Consider the following 22,586-nt stretch of genomic DNA (forward strand, 5'->3'; position numbering starts at 1 on the left):
GTCTTTGTCTCACTTTTTATGGAGAAAACAGCATATCTATTTTTTCCTTTCACAAGTCAATGATAATTATTAATGTCATATGTAATTAACTTAACTCAATAGCGTTTTTCTGTAGACCTCGCCCGTTTGCCACGCTTCCAGTATGTCCCCTATTACTTAGTTCCTGCCGGGCCGTGAGATCACTATTCCTGCCTTCACCTTAACAGTGCCCATTCTCCGCCAGGCAGTCACGACTCGCAGCTTGACACCAGACACGGTCAGACATTCTGTCTCTGGCCCGGAATTTGAATCTATGCTACTTATGAAAGAATGGGATTTGTACTGACTTTGAATTATTCTTGTCACCGAGAAGATGTAAATCTATACACAGTAAAGGTTTGAACTACTTGATTTCTTGTCGTCTGGTCTCTCGGTTGTCTCTCGGCCGACACTCACGCCGGACGCTAGGCACGAGGGAAGCCATGAATTACAGAGTGTTAAGCAGCGAATATCATGAAACATACTACTTTCCATTTATTCATTTGCCAAGTCTATGAAACACCTCTTAGCCCTATCGTATCATAATCGGTCATGACATTTATACAGCCACCACCGCCACCGCCACCGCCACCGCCATCGCCACCACCACCACCATCTTGACTGTCTTCACAACTACTAGTAAAAAGTATTCAAGTGGCATGAGTGATATAACAAGGAAAATATAGACCGTATCCTTAGAATGAGTAATAGCTATACGAGTGCTATGATAAGAGGAGATGGTTTCAAGTTTAGTACTGTTAAAAAAAAAAATAAAATAAAATAAAAGAAGATAGGAAGAAATTAGTTCTGAAATTATGCAAGTAGAAGACTGGAACAAATTCAGTTATCAGGTTGTTAGTGCAGGGAAGGGAGGGTTAGGAGATGATTAGATGAATTTATGAAGAGGGATGACAGGTGGACATGCGTAAGTATGCACAAGTATTATACAGAGACCCAATTAGCCTTTATGAAGCACGTCAGGCCATCCAGGCAAGCACCTCTTCTCGCTCGTTCCCCTCGCATCACTGCTGGAATTACCTTCAGGATTATAATAATGATAATAATAATAATAGCAGTAAAACAATAATAATGATACTACTACAAGAGCTACTCCTAATACTACTGTTACATCTACTATTACCACCACCACTACCACTACTACTACTACTATTACCGCCACCACCATCACCACTAACAGCAACGCCACCACTACCACAATTACCACTACCACCACCAAGAACAACAACAACAACAATAAAAATCCCACCATTGAAGGCAGAGAAAACAGATAATTCATTCATTACATTCATCCTCTTCGCCATACACACTTCCCGTGCACCTTGCCCATTCCTCACCTGTAATTGGTCATCCATCACCTTAATCGACGCTTCCACGACCCCCTGGCTGACAAAAGAGCATCGTCTCCCTCCTGCCCCTTCCTCCATCTTCCCTTCCTTCCTGCCCCCTTCCCCTTCCCTTTCCCCGTCCTCGCCTCCTTTAGTGTGGACAAGAGAGTCAGATCAAAGAAAGGCAATCGTGCAGAAGACGTTTTCATTTCAGGACTGAGGGAAAAAGAAGGAGGCAGGAGGTGGTGGAGGAGGAGAGGGAGAGATGGTGGTGGTGGTAGAGGAGGTGGAGGAGGAGGAGGAAACACAGTGGAAGATATTTTACCCTTCCTTCTCTCTCTGCGGAGACGCCCACTGCTAATCTATTTGAGGAAGTCTTTTGTCAGTGGGCCAGGATGTGTGTGTGTGTGTGTGTGTGTGTGTGTGTGTGTGTGTGTGTGTGTGTGTGTGTGTGTTAGGTCGGTTAGTGTAAAAAATAGATAAGACACCCATCCACTCACCCACCCACCCACCCACCTTCACACACACACACACACACACACACACACACACACACACACACACACACACACACACACACACACACCACGAAACCTAAAACAAATCCTTTAACTTCCGTGATCTTGTTCTCCTCGGAGCCACACCATGAAAAAAGAGAGAAAGACCGGAAAATGTGTAATCTGAAGAAAGAATTACCAAAGATTTCAGATCAACATAAAATATTGTTGCTCTTGCTGCTACTGAGAAGAAGAAGAAGAAGAAGAAGAAGAAGAAGAAGAAGAAGAAGAAGAAGAAAAGTGAACAACAACAACAAACAACAACAACAACAACAACAACAACAACAGCAACAACAACAACAACAACAAACAAACAAAAGGAAAAGTAAAAAGAGGAAAAGAAATATGAAAAAGAGAGCGCATGAAGAAAAGAAAAAAAAAAAAAAACTAGACAAGCAGTGAGAACAAGACATAAAAAGTAGAACAGTAGTAGTAGTAGTAATTAATGAAAAAAGATTAACAGCATCAACCATCACCACCACCACCACCATCATCATCATCGTAATCATCATCACCTTCAAGACATCAATGCTTCTTTACAAACGACCCATGAATCTTACCCAGGCTGCCATCATCATCATCACCGCCACCACCACCACCATCACCGCCACCGCACCATCCCTCTCTCCCTCACACAGCACGAGTCTAGCATTATCATTCCTCTTGTCATTAGGGAACGTAGTAGGAGGTGGGTTCTCTGCATAGGGGAGGTGTTTAGGGGTGGGTTATGCGTCTCCAGCTGTCAAGGAAGAGGAGAGAAGTGGCTGAGAGCAATATAAGAGTGAGGGGTACTATATAGAAAATGGTATTATAAAGGTACGTAAGGTTCTGTCTCTCTTGCGGTTCCCAGAGCGACGGAAGGAAAGCGAGGTAAGAGAAAGTTGCCAGTTTTTATGCTTCCCTTTCCTCCCAACCAACGCCTGTGTCATATTCTGCACAGCGTTGAGTTTTTATTCACATGTCCATTTTTTAACGCCAAATGTCTTTTCTGTACGTGGTGGTGAGGAAAAATTATTGAGAATCAGGTCAGAGTGGAGAAGGAAAAAATAAAGGTTGTCTCAAGTCAGTTCAGGACACGAATGAAAGTCAGTCCATCCTTTCATTAATTTTCCTCTCCTCCTTCCTCTCATTATCGGTGCGTGAGGGAGGAAAAAATATTCGTAGTGAGTAAAAGGCGTTTTGACCCAATGGTTCGTACCCGCGTCTGATTCCCGACACGTCTGTCTTGAGAGAGGCAGACGGTTGGTTGTGCTTGCTTTCATTTGTAATCTACCTCTTTTAAGCAAATAGTATTAAGGAGTAGGTTACTTCATACTATGTGGAAGAAGAAGAAGAAGAAGAAGAAAGAAAGAAAGAAAGAAAGAAAAGAAAAAAATATGAAAGAGAAAATATGAAGAAAAGACATGGAAAGAGAAAATGCGTATATAAACAGATGGATAACTAAGCAAAAATATAAATAAATAAATAAATAAATAAATAAACAAACAAACAAATAAAAATCATATAAATAACAATGAAACACAGAAGAAAAGCAAACAAACAAACAAACCAAAAAAAACAAAGTAAATAAACATCTAAATAAATTAATAAACAAAATAAATGAATGAAGAAATAAGAGAGTAGAATAAAATAAAATAAAAAATAACCAACGCATATGCATCGCCAACTAAATAAATAACAGTATGAGGAGTGAACAGAATACCTCTCACGCACCATCTCCCTCACCGTGCACAACACCACTTCACTTCACACAGCACAGCAAAGGGAGAAGAGAAGAGTAGCATTGTGAACCCTCGAGGAAACAAACTCAAGCTAACGGTATTACACTCACCACTAACGAGAAAATGTGGACGTGGCAAAGGACAGAAAAAAAAAGAGAGGGAGAGAAAGAAAGGAGGAAAAAATAAAAGGAGAACAGGACGAAGGAACAAGATCAGGAAACAAAAGGGAAACGAAGAACAGACGGAAAAGTGGGAAATATTGAGCGAGTTTCGTGTCTTGGTGTGTGATACTTATGGCTACTAAGAGAGAGAGAGAGAGAGAGAGAGAGAGAGAGAGAGAGAGAGAGAGAGAGAGAGAGAGAGAGAGAGAGAGAGAGAGAGAGAGAGAGAGAGAGAGAGAGAGAGAGAGAGAGAGAGAGAGAACCCCCCCCCAAGAAAAAAAAAAAAAAACTAAACCTTTGTAGAATTCACCTATTTCGCCAGTCTGTGTTCATGCCAGTGATAAGACGGTGATGTACGCCTTCCCATTCTCTTATTACAGGGCGCGGCGGACCACCAGATGAAGCAGCAGCCGCCAGCCCCCCCGCCATCAGTCTTACGGCCTAAATCACATATCAAAATCAACTTGACCTGACGGGGCCAGAACGAGTCTGCCGCCGCTCCATCTTACGCAGCGCACGGAAAGGTGATTTGCGTGTCCCGTATTTCTTTGTAGGGGAGCGGAGGCGGCCGAATGAAGAGGGAGGGGCAGGGAGTTATAGAAGAGGAAGGGGGCAGGGATGTATGGCAGAAGATGCGGGTAAGTGCTGAAGGGGTGGAGATGAACCAAAAAGGTTAGTTATAGTGATAGTAGTAGTAGTAGTAGTAGTAGTAGTAGTAGTGTATAGTGTTCAGTAAAAGTTGAGTCGAGCAAGCTTTGTGACCTTTCGGGAGTGTGTAAGGCGAGCGCTGTATAGGCTGCTGCCATATCTTCACTTTGTTGCATAATAACATAAGGTAAGCTGCAAGAAAATGTTAGGCATACACGTGGCAGCACCTGAATGAAACATACCTGCCTATTTCCACCTAGTATCCTTATCCATAAACTTGTGTCATGTTTTAAAGCTTCCTAGTGACTCGGGACTAATAATTTCATTTTTGAGTCTATTTCATTCATCTGCCATTCTATTTAAGAAGCAGTTCTTCCTTATTTATTCCTTATTTAATTTAAGATTTAACTTTTTCAAGGTTGAATCCATTATTTCTTGTCCTTTCCTGATTATTACCACTGAGGATTTTGTTTAGGTCACCCATGTTATATCCCTTACACTATCAGATCCTCTCTCAATCTACATCTTTGTTAGGAATGTATGTAAAATATAAAAGCTTCGATCTCCTTTTGTAAGGAATATCTCTCATCACTTGTATCAATATAGTTATACTCCTCTCTGTTGATTCTAACAGGCCTTTAATATGAGAACCAGAAACTACACAGCATAATCTAAATGAGATCTGACCAATGCCAAATATAACTTTAATATTACTTATGGACTTCTACTTTAAAACGACCTTAAAAATTAATGTTAATGTACAATTTGCCTCATTTCTGGTCTCTATGCATTGTTTTCTTTGATGAAGATGAAACCTTCCCATGTATAATTTCAAAATCTTTTTTGTTCTCTGAACTTACCAGAGCCTCGTTCTTTATTGTGTACATAGTATACGAATTTACTGCATACGTTAAGTACTTTGCATTTAACATTGAATTGCACTTATTATCTGCCTATCCATTCGTTCATCATATCTAAGCCTTTTTTTTTTTTTATGTAGGAAGGACACTGGCCAAGGGCAACAAAAATCTGATAAAAAAAATGCCCACTGAAATGCCAGTCCCATAAAAGGGTCAAAGCAGTGGTCAAAAATTGGTGGATAAGTGTCTTGAAACCTCCCTCTTGAAGGAATTCAAGTCATAGGAAGGTGGAAATACAGAAGCAGGCAGGGAGTTCCAGAGTTTACCAGAGAAAGGGATGAATGATTGAGAATACTGGTTAACTCTTGCGTTAGAGAGGTTGACAGAATAGAGGTGAGAGAAAGAAGAAAGTCTTGTGCAGCGAGGCCGCAGAAGGAGGGGAGGCATGCAGTTAGCAAGATCAGAAGAGCAGTTAGCATGAAAATAGCGGTAGAAGACAGCTAGATATGCAACATTGCGGCGGTGAGAGAGAGGCTGAAGACAGTCAGTTAGAGGAGAGGAGTTTATGAGACGAAAAGCTTTTGATTCCACCCTGTCTAGAAGAGCAGTATGAGTGGAACCCCCCCAGACATGTGAAGCATACTCCATACATGGACGGATAAGGCCCTTGTACAGAGTTAGCAGCTGGGGGGGGGTGAGAAAAACTGGCGGAGATGTCTCAGAACACCTAACTTCATAGAAGTTGTTTTAGCTAGAGAGGAGATGTGAAGTTTCCAGTTCAGATTATAAGTAAAGGACAGACCGAGGATGTTCAGTGTAGAAGAGGGGGACAGTTGAGAGTCATTGAAGAAAAGGGGATAGTTGTCTGGAAGGTTGTGTCAAGTTGATAGATGGAGGAATTGAGTTTTTGAGGCATTGAACAATACCAAGTTTGCTCTGCCCCAATCAGAAATTTTAGAAAGATCAGAAGTCAGGCGTTCTGTGGCTTCCCTGCGTGATATGTTTACCTCCTGAAGGGTTGGACGTCTATGAAAAGACGTGGAAAAGTGCAGGGTGGTATCATCAGCGTAGGAGTGGATAGGACAAGAAGTTTGGTTTAGAAGATCATTAATGAATAATAAGAAGAGAGTGGGTGACAGGACAGAACCCTGAGGAACACCACTGTTAATAGATTTAGGAGAAGAACAGTGACCGTCTACCACAGCAGCAATAGAACGGTCAAAAAGGAAACTTGAGATGAAGTTACAGAGAGAAGGATAGAAACCGTAGGAGGGTAGTTTGGAAATCAAAGCTTTGTGCCAGACTCTATCAAAAGCTTTTGATATGTCCAAGGCAACAGCAAAAGTTTCACCAAAGTCTCTAAAAGAGGATGACCAAGACTCAGTAAGGAAAGCCAGAAGATCACCAGTAGAGCGGCCTTGACGGAACCCATACTGGTGATCAGATAGAAGGTTGTGAAGTGATAGATGTTAAGTGAAGTGATAGATAGATGTAGGAATCTTCCTGTTGAGGATAGATTCAAAAACCTTAGATAGGCAGGAAATTAAAGCAATAGGACGGTAGTTTGAGGGATTAGAACGGTCACCCTTTTTAGGAACAGGTTGAATGTAGGCAAACTTCCAGCAAGAAGGAAAGGTAGATGTTGACAGACAGAGCTGAAAGAGTTTGACTAGGCAAGGTGTAAGCACGGAGGCACAGTTTCGGAGAACAATAGGAGGGACCCCATCAGGTCCATAAGCCTTCCGAGGGTTTAGGCCAGCGAGGGCATGGAAAACATCATTGCGAAGAATTTTAATAGGTGGCATGAAGTAGTCAGAGGGTGGAGGAGAGGGAGTAACAAGCCCAGAATCGTCCAAGGTAGAGTTTTAGCAAAGGTTTGAGCAAAGAGTTCAGCTTTAGAAATAGATGTGATAGCAGTGGTGCCATCTGGTTGAAGTAGAGGAAGGAAAGAAGAAGAAGCAAAGTTATTGGAGATATTTTTGGCTAGATGCCAGAAATCACGAGGGGAGTTAGATCTTGAAAGGTTTTGACATTTTCTGTTAATAAAGGAGTTTTTGGCTAGTTGGAGAACAGACTTGGCATGGTTCTGGGCAGAAATATAAAGTGCATGAGATTCTGGTGATGGAAGGCTTAAGTACCTTTTGTGGGCCACCTCTCTATCATGTATAGCACGAGAACAAGCTGTGTTAAACCAAGGTTTAGAAGGTTTAGGACGAGAAAAAGAGTGAGGAATGTATGCCTCCATGCCAGACACTATCACCTCTGTTATGCGCTCAGCACACAAAGACGGGTCTCTGACACGGAAGCAGTAGTCATTCCAAGGAAAATCAGCAAAATACCTCCTCAGGTCCCCCCAACTAGCAGAGGCAAAACGCCAGAGGCACCTTCGCTTAGGGGGATCCTGAGGAGGGATTGGAGTGATAGGACAAGATAAAGATATGAGATTGTGATCGGAGGAGCCCAACGGAGAAGAAAGGGTGACAGCATAAGCAGAAGGATTAGAGGTCAGGAAAAGGTCAAGAATGTTGGGCGTATCTCCAAGACGGTCAGGAATACGAGTAGGGTGTTGCACCAATTGCTCTAGGTCATGGAGGATAGCAAAGTTGTAGGCTAGTTCACCAGGATGGTCAGTGAAGGGAGAGGAAAGCCAAAGCTGGTGGTGAACATTGAAGTCTCCGAGAATGGAGATCTCTGCAAAAGGGAAGAGGGTCAGAATGTGCTCCACTTTGGAAGTTAAGTAGTCAAAGAATTTCTTATAGTCAGAGGAGTTAGGAGAGAGGTATACAGCACAGATAAATTTAGTATGAGAGTGACTCTGTAGTCGTAGCCAGATGGTGGAAAACTCGGAAGATTCAAGAGCGTGGGCACGAGAGCAGGTTAAGTCATTGCGCACATAAACGCAGCATCCAGCTTTGGATCGAAAATGAGGATAGAGAAAGTAGGAGGGAACAGAAAAGGGGCTACTGTCAGTTGCCTCAGACACCTGAGTTTCAGTGAGGAAAAGAAGATGAGGTTTAGAAGAGGAGAGGTGGTGTTCTACAGATTGAAAATTAGATCTTAGACTGCGAATGTTGCAGAAGTTAATGAAGAAAAAGTTGAGGAGGGTGTCAAGACACTTAGGGTCGTCGACAGAAAGGCAGTCCGACCTGGGGACATTTATGGTCCCCTTCCCAGATGGGGACTCCGAGGCTGGTGTAGGAGTCGCCATGATGATTTTAAAATTTTTGAGTGAAGGGTGTGTGTGTTATTAGGTGCTTGTAGTTTTGTGTGGAGGAAGAGAGTTGTCTTTAGAGGGCAGGCTGTGACTGCCCCCTTGTGTTGTGAGACACAAAGGGAAACGTTCAGTGAGGTCACAGCTGGGTTTAATGATAAGTTCACAGCACCCCCCTGAACAGTGCTTTAGACCTCACTGGGAGTAATTATCGTTCCGGCAGGTGTCTACTGCCTCCTATGGGATGACCTGCCTGTGGGATGACTGCATCTGAACCCGGCTTAATTAATTTACCTATCTTCATGTTTTCCGCAAATTTATCAACATCGCAAATTTACCAACACGGGGACTAATCACATTATGCAGATCATTAATGTTTCAAATTTACATTTGTTGCAATTAGATAATTTTTTCTTTGATGATAATGACCACTCCATTTAAACCCATCATACGAAAATAGGAATCAATGAACAAAATGTGTTAAGTGCACCACGACGCTGCCCTCAAGCCCGGCAGTCAGGCAGCACTCCCGCCATGCATCACTGCGGCTGTACACACCACCTCTTCACAGCTTTGTGATATTATTATTGCTTTATTATTATTATTATTATTATTATTATTATTATTATTATTATTATTATTATTACTATTATTATTATTATTATTGTTATTATTAATAGTCATTATTATCATTATTATTATTACTATTATTATTATCATTATTATTATTATTATTACTATTATTATTACTATTTATTATTACTATACCGTTTAACTAAAAGTAAACTCTGAGAGGATACCGTGTCGTTGCTATATTCGCTTACATCCATCGCCTCTGTTCTCACATCAACTTTTTGTTTCCCTCAGGATTTCCTAGATTGTGCGGCCACACGCTTTTTTTTTTTTACTTATTTATTTATTTTTTTTTCGTCCCTTAAAAATGGACTAACATTATTTCATTTTATCAGATGATGGAACAAAGGATAGTAAATGTGTATAATTTGTCGTGAAGAACAGTATCAGTTTCTCACTAATTAAGCAAAAAAGAAGTAGAAAAAAAAACAGACTGAGAAAAATATCTATATTAACAATGTCAGTATTATTATTATTATTATTATTATTACTACTACTACTACTACTACTACTACTACTACTACTACTACTACAACTAATAATAATAATAACAATAATAGTAATAATAATATAATAATAATATAATTACTAGAATATAAAACAATAACAACCATCAGTAGCAGTAATAGTAGGAGCAGAGGCATCATCATTAATTAAAAGACGGTTCCTGAAGTAATCAAAGGGTCCATTCACCTGGCCCAACCTGCCCCATAAGCCCTCATTAAGTCCACCTGAGTTCTTCCATCCAGCGAGAGCAAGGCATCATGAAAAAAAAAAAAAGTACATATCAATTCATCCGTGGAGGTGGAAGGTCAGAAAGAAAAGAAAATGAGGAAACTGAAGAAAGATCCTATCTGTTCTGCTTCCCTGTTTCCTTCTTCATCATCATTCATCGTCTCATTCCTTCTCTCTCTCTCTCTCTCTCTCTCTCTCTCTCTCTCTCTCTCTCTCTCTCTCTCTCTCTCTCTTTCCTCCCATACCTTAGCCAGCCCCCCGCCGCCCCTCTAATGACTAAACCTACTTAGTGTAATGGCCCCCGTCGGTTCCACAAGATATGTACCTCTTGAGGCCCCCGAGTCTTCATACGCCTCTTTATTTTCCTTTATTTTTTCCTCTCTCAAGTGCCCTCCGCTTCCCGCACTCCCTTCCCTCTCCTTTCCCCCTCGCGATGGGTGGGGAGGGGCAGGGCTGGGATGGGTATGGGAACAAGACTGACGAGGCAACGCTGGAGTGCTTTCTGTGCCTCAGTGCGTGAAGGAAAAAAAGGAGGAAAAGGAAAATAACATAGATTCTGAATATTTTTACGACTTCGATGCACTGATGAAGTCAAGTGTAAGGGGTAAGGTAAGGATGCTTCCCCCAAGTTCTACCTGAGGCAATATTAATACTTAGAAAAAGTTATTGTGATGAAGTAACTAGTAGTAACAGGTAGTAAATATTGTAAGTTTGGTATAAGTTTGCTTTTAGAGGCGGCACCACTGCTTTACTAGGCGATCCGACGTGTGAGGACAAACAGGTGTGTCACTCCAGGGTGGGCAGCCAGATAGGCGACTGTAAATGTAAGTAATTTTTTTTTTTGGCTCAGACATTCTGTATTATAATGTATTTGCTTATGTTGTCATATGTACGTTTGTGTTGCCGGTCTAACGGTTATGGTTGTTGCAGGCTGCTCCCATTTTTGTGTTAATCATAGGCTATGCAAGGGGTCGGTTGTTTCACTGTCACTCCAGTTATGACGATGGAAGAGAAAGTAATGTCTACTGAACTCCCTTTAAATTCTGCCCCAAGTCATATTAGTGTGTAAAAAAAAAAAAAAAAAGAATAAATGAGAAATAAACCTATGAAGATAGAAAAGGTACAACACTTCATAAATGCATGAGTAAGTAAATAAAAGAAGAGATAAATAAATAAATGGATGAGTAAGACTATAACTGTATATGGACACTAAATCTCCAGAAATTGAAGGGAGTGGGAATCTCAGCCGTCAGAAAAAACTGTAAAATTGCCCACCGGCGATGTAAAATAAGAACATGAAAGAAAAACAAAGTAAAGTAGATAAAAGACTGCTTGAGGAAATGTTTTAGTAGGATTTCCGTGTTTCCATTCGTCGTTACAAGATTCTATCAACAATGTTAGTGACTGCAGTGGTAATAAAACCACGAAGCAGTAGTGTAGTTGATAAGCGATCACCGAGGCCTGACCAGTGGTGCACAGTGAAGGTTGTAGTCCCGGCCATTCATCTGTATATACGTGTTGCCCCACGGCTGGCTCAAAATTCTCTGTACATTTCTGAAAGCGTGTCAACTTTTTAATCCAGTTCCGTGCTTGTCTCGACCACGCCGTGCATCCTGGTGTACAGCGAGAGCAACCGGAGTGAATTTTTCTAGCGTCAGATCCTGTCATGCAAAGATGAGGAGGCTTTGGAAACATTTGAGAAACACGAGGATATTCCTCAGCAAAGGAAGTGCGAAAACTGTGGGCGAGAACTGCAACTGAGAGCAAGCGTGGAGCTCCAAGATTTATACACTATGAATTATGCACTTTTGCTTGATTTTGGCTTAAAAATGAAGAACTTCCTTCATTATATATATATATATATATATATATATATATATATATATATATATATATATATATATATATATATATATATATATATATATATATATATATTAGTATACACTAAATTGACATTTCCGAGCCCTAGTTTAAACGAACTTATACATAACCTGTCCCAATCTGTTCTTATCTAAACGAACTGAAGTATAACGTGACGTAATATGACGTAACCTTTAACTAATCTGATTTAATCTAAGTTAACCAAACCGAACCTAACCGAAGCTTTATGTATATTCTGTCCCATTCTATTCTTATCTAAATGAATCTAAGTGTAACCTGACCTAACTTAATATAACATAATCATTAACTAATCTGACCTAACTTATTTTACCCTTACCTGGGAAATAACTTACATAATAAACATAACATAACGTAACTTAACCTAAAAGGAACCAACATTTAATATAATCCTGAAAAAAAAAAAAAATAGCGAAAAAGGTTTTATGATCCATGGCAGTTAAATGCAAAGAAGGAAAAGAAGCATAAAAAAAAATATTCCTAACCCTCTTTTCTATTCTCTTATTCCCACCGTCTCTTCTTTCGCTCCTCCATCCTTCCCATCCTTATTTTTCTCTCGGTTTTACGCTTATCCTGACTCTTTGGTTTCTCCGTCTCTCCTTCCTCTCTCCCCTCTCTCTCACCCCTTCCCCGCCCCGGCATTCACTCCCTTCCTCTCGCTTTGGGAGTAAATTCACCATATCCAAACAGATTTCGGCGGAGCAGCGTGGTCAAAAAGAGTGTAATTTGCTGGAAGAAAAGATGATGTGAGCATAAAAAAAATGAATGAGGGAAAGCGTAAAGAGAGAGAGAGAGAGAGAGAGAGAGAGAGAGAGAGAGAGAGAGAGAGAGAGAGAGAGAGAGAGAGAGAGAGAGAGAGAGTTGACAACCGCGCAAATACAGATGGTAAGAAATTATGACGTAAATGGGACTTATGCAGACAGAACAGTATATAAAACAAAAATATAGGAAATATAGATAAACAAAGAATTACGTCCCGCAGAAACTTATAAATAAAAATGATCAAATAAAAGCACAAATCATGGAGAAACAAAACCAAATAATAATGAACATCAACGTGTAGAGACTGAAAAAAAAAAAAAAAAATAAAGGCAAGCCATATCAAATCAACGATTAGCACCTGGAGGTCAACGATCAAGAAATGGTGATGCTGACAAGTTACATTAATATTGTTTACGTTAGAATTACCCTTCTTTTCTTCACCATTCCTTCTCCCTAGGCCTTATGGTGAGTACAGATAACACTTCAAAGTCCAATGATTATGTATGAAGAATCTAGTGCATGAGGAACACTGGGTAACTGTAGAAATAAGATAAAAAAGACGAGGTGTTGTGTATGTAGTATGTTGTGTCTCGAGGGATGATAGAATGAATGAGGTGCTTACGTGGTGCGACTGTAGAGGTGTGGTGTCGACAGGGATGATGGGGAGGAGGAGGAGGAGGAGGAGGAGGAGGACGAGGAGGATTAGATGTGGAGAAGAAGAAACAGATGGAGGAGGAGATGGAGGAGAAGGAAAAAGATGATAATGATGATGATGAGAATTAGAAGGACGAAGGAAATATTGCAGAGGAGGAGAAAGAGAAAGAACATGAAAACGAGAAGAAAATTGAAAGGGAATGGTGTGAAGGAAGAAGAGGAGGAAGAGAAAGAAGAAGAGGAAACTGTACGGAAAGGAAAAATGGGAGAAAATGGAAGAGGAGGAGGACGACTAAGACAGCGAAAATGGGAAGGAGGAGGAGGAGGAGGAAGAGGAGGAGGAGGAGGAGGACAAAGAGAATGACGATAATGCGAGGGGAGGAGGGGGAGGAGGATGAAGGGGAGGGGGAGGAGTGTGGGCTACATTAACACTTGAAACGTGACCCAGATAATGGTTTCCCTCCTCCCCCCCCCACCGTCTCCTCCAGCCTCTGTATACCTTGATTCTCTCTCTCTCTCTCTCTCTCTCTCTCTCTCTCTCTCTCTCTCTCTCTCTCTCCTCTCTCTCTCTCTCTCCTAAACGTAGCTATTTTTTTTTTTTAATCGTGATTATTTCTATTCTTTTCGCGACTAAAGGAAAAAAAAAAGAGAATGAAAGAGTAATATAAGAAAGAGAAAAGAAAAAGAACAAAGAAAATAAAGAAAAATCAACACAGAAAGAAAAGAAAACCAGGAAAATATAAAAGAGAAAAAAGAGAATGGTAAATGAAAAAAAAAATAAAAGAGGATTAGAATATACAAAGATCAGGAACTTAATGTAAAAAAAAAGTAATGAAGAACAAATAAAGGAAAACGGGATAATAAATAAGGAAAGAGTCAATTAAAGCCAGAAGAATGAAACAAACAAACAAGGAAGCAGAAATGAGAGAGATAGAGATAGAGAGAGAGAGAGAGAGAGAGAGAGAGAGAGAGAGAGAGAGAGAGAGAGAGAGAGAGAGAGAGAGAGAGAGAGAGAGAGTGAAGGAAAGGAGAGGTTTGCAAGGGGAGGAGGAGGAGGAGGAGGAGGAGGAGGAGGAGGAGGAGGAGGAGGAGGAGGGGGAGGGGGAGGAGGAGGAGAAGGGGGAGGAGGAGCGGGAGGAGGAGGAGGAGAAGGTTGAAAGAGGTATAGAGAAACTAAGGCTATTTTCTTCCCTCTCCATGACCATCATCTAGAAATATTTAATTGCCTTGTGAAGCAACGTAAACAGCGTTGAGAGAGAGAGAGAGAGAGAGAGAGAGAGAGAGAGAGAGAGAGAGAGAGAGAGAGAGAGAGAGAGAGAGAGAGAGAGAATGCAAATGGGATAAAAATCGCGCTTATTAAAGGAACTGCATGAAAGGAACAAGGAAAATACTGGAAAAGTTAGTGCATATTATTACTTCGAGAGAGAGAGAGAGAGAGAGAGAGAGAGAGAGAGAGAGAGAGAGAGAGAGAGAGAGAGAGAGAGAGAGAGAGAGAGAGAGAGAGAGAGAGAGTTATTTTTGACTCTCCAGCACTTTCCTTACGTTGGTGCATGTAGTATGTATTAAAGCATGAATACGTATGACAATAATATAAACAAGATCTGAAAGCACACGCACACACACACACACGCACACACACACACACACAGCTCCCTTTCCTGCCATGTCTGTTAACTGGCATGGCTCTTGAAATGCTACCAACACTTTGTCTATTATGGAGCGTGGTAGCCTCATGCATACAGAACACTACACACACACACACACACACACACACACACACACACACAGACTATTGCATTAATTTCGTCTCCCTCTGACCTTCCAATATTTCATCTCTTGCTTTTATTCCGTCTATGATACTTGCCTCCCTTTTTTCTTTTATTTTTTTTTATTTATTTGTAAGGAAATTTTTACAAAGATATCCCCTCCCATGCTCCTTGATATCCTCTCTGTTCTCCTGCAATCTTTTTTTCTTATTCCAGTTTTGTTTTATTCTGTATCTCTTCCTCTTCCGTGTTTCAGTTTTTGTTGTCTATCTGTTCGTGTTCTTCTTGGGGTTGTATGATACTGTTGTTGTTGTTGTTGTTGTTGTTGTTGTTGTTGTTGTTGTTGTTGTTGTTGTTGTTGTTGTTGTTGTTGTTGTTGTTGTTGTTGTTGTTGTTGATGTTGTTGCCATAGTGATCAGTCTGTCTTTCTTCTAGCGTTGCTTTCCTTAACCCTTTCAGTACTAGTCAGTCATTCCCATGATCACCTACAACTTTCGATTTTTTTTTTTGTACTAGTGTTTTAAAAACGTACTTCTCTAATTTAGTAAAGATTAAATTAACCTCATTTTCTTCTTCTTTATGTCCATCTCTCTCTCTCTCTCTCTCTCTCTCTCTCTCTCTCTCTCTCTCTCTCTCTCTCTCTCTCTCTCTCTCTCTCTCTCTCTCTCTCTCCTTATGCTTGATTTTTGCCCATCTTCCTTCTTAATACTTTCCATTTATTTACTTTTTTTTAAATTTCTTTTGTACAGTTTTATTTTTCCTTTCTCTCATTCCACCTTTCCTTCTGTTCACTTCTTCCTTACTTTTATTTTGTTTTATTTTCTATATTGATTGACATGTTGTACGTTTTCTCCTCGTATTTTATCTTTATTTTTATCTTTTCCTGATTCTACTGCATTTCTCCTTCTATGTTTTTCTTTTTCTTTTTCCCACACTATTTCTTGAACTTCCTTCCTTTATTTTGCTTGATTTTATTTATTCATTTATTTATTTTTTATCTTCATCTTTCCCTTGTTTGTTTTTACTTTGGATCTTCCTCAGTTTACTCTTTTTTTTCACTTCTATCATTTCACAAGTATTTTTTCTATTTCTGTTCTTCTTTGTTCTTTTTCATCCTCATTCGTAAATTTCATTTTTTTTCCCATGTGTTTATATCATTTACTTTGCTGTTGTTCTCCTTTTTCTTTCTTTCTTTCTAATTTTCCCCCAGTTTCTCTTTTCACTCAGTTTTTTCCCATTTTCCTCTTTTCCTGCAATCTTCTACGAACTTTCTTCTCTTTTCCATTTGTCCGTATCAACTACCATGCTTTTCCTTTCCCTTTTTTAATATTTTCTGCATTTTTACTGTTCTTTCATGTTGCGTTCGCTTTCATTTCGTCTTTTTTTTTTTTTTTTACCTCCTCTATATTCTTTCGTATCCTTTGTCTCCTCTCATTAATCTTCCAAACATCCCATCAAATCTATTACAATGTTATATTCCCTCTTTCCATTTCTTACTATGTTCTGCCATTTCCTCCATCCCATGCCTTCATCCTCAACTACTCCTTTTCGTGAACCACCCTTTATTGTGAACCTCCTCCTGTTTATTTATTTATATTAACTTTTTTTAATTTTTTTTATTCATGAACCTCTCTTGTTTTCATTCATTCTTCATTTGTACCTTGCTTTACTTTTCCTTTTTTCTCTTAGCGTTTCGTATCGCCGCAGATCTTACCTTACCCTACCCTACCTAGCTATCAGACCCTCCCCGATCCCCCCTGCCTGCCCTTCCCGCCCCGCCCAGTCCTCACACCCTTAGCTCGTTACATCTCCACCTTAGGCTAAGTCCTCCCGCACGTCCACGCCATTATTGAAAACAACGAGTTCATGCATACCAATGGCGCCTCCACCACCGTGACACTCGCCCGCCCCTGGGACCACCGGGCTAATCACGCCGCTCATCCACCGCTACTTGGACTTTATGGACCCGTTTTTTGTTCTCTCTCTCTCTCTCTCTCTCTCTCTCTCTCTCTCTCTCTCTCTCTCTCTCTGTGTGTGTGTTTGTGTGTGTGTGTGTGTTACATACTCACGTCCCGTGTGGTCTAGTGGCTAGGATACGCGGCTCTCACCCGCGAGGCCCGGGTTCGATTCCCGGCACGGGAAGAAATATTTTCTCACGGGATACAAGGAGGCGTGCTGAGATGGACTGGTAACTGATCGAACCACCGTAAACAAAGAATAGTGACAAATGGAAAAACATTGAAGTGGACAAACACAACCAGCATGGTGTCACAAGGTCAGTTTAGGACTTGTCACTCTTTCTAGTTTATATAAAGAACACAGAAGAAGGTTTCACCAGTATAATATCAGTGTTTACTGATGACACTAAAACTGCAAATACCGTACTTCATAGCGGTTAAAGAAATGCAGAACATTCTAGACAAGTTGTCAAATTGGTGACAAATGAGTTTTCATTCTAATAAGTGTAAAGTGCTTCACATTGGATAAAGAAACGAGAAGGCAAAGTATACGATGAATGGTACCCAACTTAAAGGCTCAGATAGCTAAATAAATTTGGGAGTAACAATATCGAGCAACTTAAAACCTTATCAACAATGTTAAAAAGTTGCAAAGAAAGCGAACAAAATAACTGACTTAACCGGTAAATCACTTGAAAATAAATCTAAAGACATGATCCTCACTCTGCATGACTCCTTGGTCCGTCCCGTTTTGGAATACTGCGTTCAAGCATGGTGCCCCTGCTACCTGAAGGATATATATGAATTAGAACGAGTTCAGCGCAGAGTAGCAGCAATGAAAAAAAGCCTAAGAAACAAATCATACGATAAACGTCTAAGATAATTTATTTCTTTAACTCAAAGAAGATTAAGAGGCGACTTTATACAAGAGTTTGAAATCCTCACAGGCATTGATAACATGGACTGCAGTAAGCATTTCAAGATACTTTTCCAATTACACTCGAGGAAAAGGTTGCAAAACTGTTGGCAAATCATTCATCTCTCATGAATCAAAGAATTTCGCCAACCTATGGAGTGGACTTCCTCGAGACGTGGAAGACTGCAGCACCGTGCAGACTTGTAAACGCCGTCTTGATGAATATTTTGCCTCAAATCTGCGATTATCAGCGTTTGTTAGAAACTGGCTTCCTTGCCTTCTGGAAATGGCATCTCATTTCGTCTATTTTCATTATTTTCTATAAAATTACCTTCGGGTTTTTAGTTCTTCGACCCCGCAAGGAAATGGTTTCTAATTTATTTCCTGTACGCCTTATACCGTAGGGAGTGGAGGGTGGAGAGGGAGCCTTCTGCTTTGCTGTCCTTTCTTCTGCTATCACTTTCTTAGTAGTCCTAAGTCAGGTCTCTCTCTCTCTCTCTCTCTCTCTCTCTCTCTCTCTCTCTCTCTCTCTCTCATGGGGTTCGGCGAAAGCTGCTGCTCTTGCTTCAGATTATTTCCAAGGGGTTTGCTACGGTCTGGCCTAAACCATTCACTCCCCAGCCATCTCCCCTTCCCCTGTGGCTTTTGTCCCAGTCCTGCACCCTTGCCTCGCCTCACCTCCCCAGCCCACCTGGTATTGTCACTATATCTTCCTTCACGTTCCTTTGTGCTGGTGTTGTGGCTCGTGGTTATTGTGTGGGGTGTCTCAGTATTTTAGTTTTGTATTGCTTTGTTGGTATGCTGATTAACACTGTACGATTTTCTAAAGGTACTTCAATGTTTCCTCTATGTTTTATAAAGGCGTCTCTTTGCTACCTGTATTTTTACCGTCGTTCTTTCCTGTCCTTATACTTTTGCAGGAAACTTTTTTCTACACATAAATTTCCTCCACCTAACTTTTCCCACCTGCATATTTCTCCAGGTAACTTTCTTGTCTTTGTATTTCCTCCAGGTAACTATTTCCTATATGTATATTTTCCTTAGGTAACTTTCACACTCGCATATTTCCTCCAGGTAACTTTTCTACCTGTATATTTTCTCAGATAACTCCTTCCCTACCTGCATATTTCTCCAGGCAATTCTTTCATACCTGTATATTTTCCCCAGGTAACTTATTTCCACCTGTATTATTTTCCCAGACACTCTCTTCTCTCGTCGCCTTCCTCTTTCCATCTATACATTCTTCTATACATGCATTCCTATATTCCCAGTAACCTTTTTCGTTTAATCTTCCTTCTCTGTATCCCTTTTTATTGCTTTTTTGTATATTTCTTCTTTACAATTTGTCTTTCTTTCTCCTTTTCACTTTTTTTTTCAATTCATTTCACTTCCCTCTTCCTACTTTCTCGACTCCTTTCGTTCTCCTTCTTTTCCTTTAGCTGTCTTCATTAATTTTTATCCTTCTTTTCGTTCCCAGCTCTTTTCATCCATATATCCGCACATCCCCCCCCCTTCCCTTTCCTCCTCCCCTGTCCTCCTTCCTCTTCCCCTCTTTTCTTCCTTCCCCCTTCGCATTCATCTCCAGTGAAATTCTTCCTTTAATATCTGTGGCCCTTTCTTAATCCCTCCTCCGCTCCCCTTGCTCCTTCAGTTTCCTCCTCTCCCCAGATAATCTCCCTCCTCCCTACGTCTGTGTTTTCTCTTATTACTTTTTATGCCTCTCACCAGTTTTTTTCTTTTTTTTTCTCTCTCCTCGTCCTTGCCATTTTAAGAATATTATTTTGGGGATGTGTTGTATCTGTGTTGGTGGAAGTTTTGCGTGTGTGTTGTTTCATGTTCTTAGTCTCTCTCTCTCTCTCTCTCTCTCTCTCTCTCTCAATTTATCGGTAATGGGTATTCTGTTTGACTTAAAGAAAACTCTCTCCTTCCATTCTTTTTTTTCTTCTTTTTTCGTTCTTTTTCGTTTCTCTCTTCTCCCTCTCTTTCCTCCGCTTTCACCACACTTTTTAGTACACACTGTCATCCTCTCGCCTTCTCATCTCTCTTGTTTTTTCCCTCATAAGCAAAATGTGGAACCAAAACAGCACAGCTTGCATACTCTTGAGACTTCCTTCTTCTTTATGATTAGATTTCGTCCCTATCTCTCCCTCTCTCCCTCTCTCCCTTCCTCGCCATCCGTACTCCCCTTAGCCCTCCTCTCTCTCTCTCTCTCTCTCTCTCTCTCTCTCTCTCCCCTCCTTCGCTCTCTCCTCGTCGTTATCATCCAGAGCTTAATGTTTCCTGTATTAGATTCCTCATTTAATTACTGCGTCTGCTACTTCTTATTTACGGGATCCTCCTCCTCCTCCTCCTCCTTTCCCCCAGCCTCTCTCATCCCTCTTCTCCCCCCCCCCCCCACCAGGCCAGCAAGGGAGCGTGAGCAGCCTGTGTTCGGAGCCTCGAGCCGCTGATTCATTGAGCTTCATTAAGTGTGTTGGTTATTGAGTGTTTGAAGGTGTTTTTTACGTTCTCTTGTTCTCGGATTCCGTTTGTCGTTGTCTTGTGTGTCTCTCTCTCTCTCTCTCTCTCCCTCTCTCTCATCCATATCACTTGCAATGTCATAACAATCATCTAGTGCGTAAAAAGAACATGAAAATTATATCCCAACACAATTACTCTGAAATCTTTCCACTCCCAAAACGTACATGAAAAAAAAAGGAAAAAAAAGTGGAGGAACAAATGGAGACCTGAACACTCACAGACACTTGAAGGCGTGTGTATATAAACGTTATTCCAGACTCCTGCTACGTTTTCACGGGCGCGAGTTTTGACAGAGCGGGGCGTTAGGCACACGGAGTTCAGACTGACAAAGGCCGTGCAGCCAGCCAGGCCGGGCAAGGCGTCAAAAACCCGGGCTGCCCCACACGGTTCGCAGCTTCGTCTCAAAGGATTCAAACGCGCTTGAGTTGTGGCACGGCGCGCTACAATGAACACGGATCGCGCGCCTCCCCTATAGGTACACCTCCTCCTCGCCCCTCCTTGCCTGGTCCTCCCGCCTGCTTGTGTGTAACGTCCATACAGCACCCCTGGGCCGCGAAGAGAGGGAAAAGGTGGAAGGTACAGCATACGTAGGTCACCTAGCGCGCCACCTGGTGTCCGTCACGTGCCGGTCGGATTAGTAAGTAATCCTTTCCCTTCCCTCTCACAACCTTCAAACAATAATTCCAGGTAGGAGATTATTAAGTTAATCCTTTTTGCTTCGACTCACAATGTTCAAACAATAATCACACCTAGATCATTAACAACAAGACCTTTTTCCTCCCACTCACAATCCTCAAGCAATTATTACACCTGTGAGATCATTATTAAGTGAATCTGTTTCTTCCTACTCATAATCTTCAAAAAATAATTACAACTATGAGATTATTATTAAGTAAACCTTTTTCCTTCCACTCGCAGTATTCCAGCAATAATCACAGCAACGAGAGTTTAGACAAGTGCTGCAATTCTCCCCAATAAGACTCTTCAGGGAATGGGGAGTTTAGTAGTAGGGGGTCATGTCTCTGCCTTTCAGGAGCACAAGAGCAGAGATCAGCGTGACTCGGTTGCCATCACAGGAACACTCGTTTTGATGACACATTCCATGAAGACCCAAACAAAAGACAGGTCGTGACACAGATGAACGTATGTGTTTTGCCAGCCACGCCGCCACTCAACACTTTGCATGAGGGATTGTCTCCAGGCGTGTCGAGTGTGGGAGGACAGAGTGGAGAGCTGCGGTGGGCGGGCGAATGTAAAGGACTAGAGCCAGCCAGCCTGACAGAAGAAAGGTGTCGGGTTTGTGTGGGAAGACAGGAAGGGTGAGGAGAGGGTTGGAGTGAGAGAAGAGGAAATTGGGAGAGATGGTGTAGAGGAGGAATGGAGGAAGGGAGAGATGGTGTGACAGAGAGAGAGAGAGAGAGAGAGAGAGAGAGAGAGAGAGAGAGAGAGAGAGAGAGAGAGAGAGAGACTGTATTATAAAAAGGGAGGGGAGGAAGATGATGTGAGGAAATGCAAAGGAAAGAGAACTAGTGTGAGAGGATGAAAAAGAAGAAAGCTGGTATGAGGGGGAGTGGAGACGTCTGGTGTGAGGGGAAGGGGGAGGAAAGGACTGGTGTGAGAGGGAGGGAGGGAGTGAGGAAGGAAGGGCCGTGCTCACTCTCCCCCGGCCGTGCTGTCGCGTCGCTCCCTTTGAGTATCCAATATCGAGATGTTTTTATGGGAAAATTCACCTCTTCATTGTGTGTTTCCAGGCCGTGTTCCCAGCCGCGGGGTGTTTGCCGTCTTGTTTGTTAATACTGACAGCCTGAATATTACGACCTGCTGTATCGTGTGCCTCTGCTCCCTGATGCTGCTGACTCGAGAGGATTACACACAGAACCGCGAGGTAGATAAAGGCAATTCCCACATTTTTATTTATTTTTTTTTGAGCGGAGATATTCAGGTATCTTTAATATGATCCGTGATTCTGCTGACGTGTGAAGATTAGACATAAGACCACAAGGCAGATTAAAACATTTATTTATTATTTATTTATTTATTTTATTTATTTTTTTTTACGCAGATGTTTAGAAATCCTTAATATGAGTTTTCATTGAAAATATATCAAATGTGCGTTAGATAAGACAATAAGTGCGTTGAACGAAACTCACTGTCGTTTTCATGTACTAAGGATGAAGATAAAAAAGAAAAATTGATAAACGTATGAATTAAAAAAAAA

At 41.2% G+C, this 22,586-nt stretch overlaps 1 protein-coding gene and 1 non-coding gene across 3 annotated transcripts in view; one reads left to right on the forward strand and one right to left on the reverse strand.

The window, feature by feature from the left end:
- The window catches only part of LOC135101621 (NADH dehydrogenase [ubiquinone] 1 alpha subcomplex subunit 11-like), a 61,289-nt gene extending 40,564 nt beyond the window's left edge, over positions 1-20,725 (reverse strand). The window contains exon 1 of one of the 2 annotated variants that reach the window (XM_064005850.1): positions 20,587-20,725. Coding sequence is in view for 1 of the 2 variants with exons in the window: in XM_064005849.1 (XP_063861919.1) it covers positions 2,482-2,502 (21 nt within the window). In the remaining variant the exon portion in view is untranslated. Of the gene's footprint in view, positions 1-2,481; positions 2,509-20,586 lie in introns of those variants that run through there. The other variant, XM_064005849.1, reaches the window with a different exon arrangement.
- Trnae-cuc (transfer RNA glutamic acid (anticodon CUC)) lies at positions 17,045-17,116 on the forward strand. Its single transcript has one exon. It is a non-coding gene; the product is annotated as a tRNA-Glu (tRNA).
- Positions 20,726-22,586: the final 1,861 nt, after the last annotated feature.

Source organism: Scylla paramamosain, chromosome 6 (genome assembly GCF_035594125.1).
Source record: "Scylla paramamosain isolate STU-SP2022 chromosome 6, ASM3559412v1, whole genome shotgun sequence".
In the NCBI taxonomy this organism is placed as follows: Eukaryota; Metazoa; Arthropoda; class Malacostraca; order Decapoda; family Portunidae; genus Scylla; species Scylla paramamosain.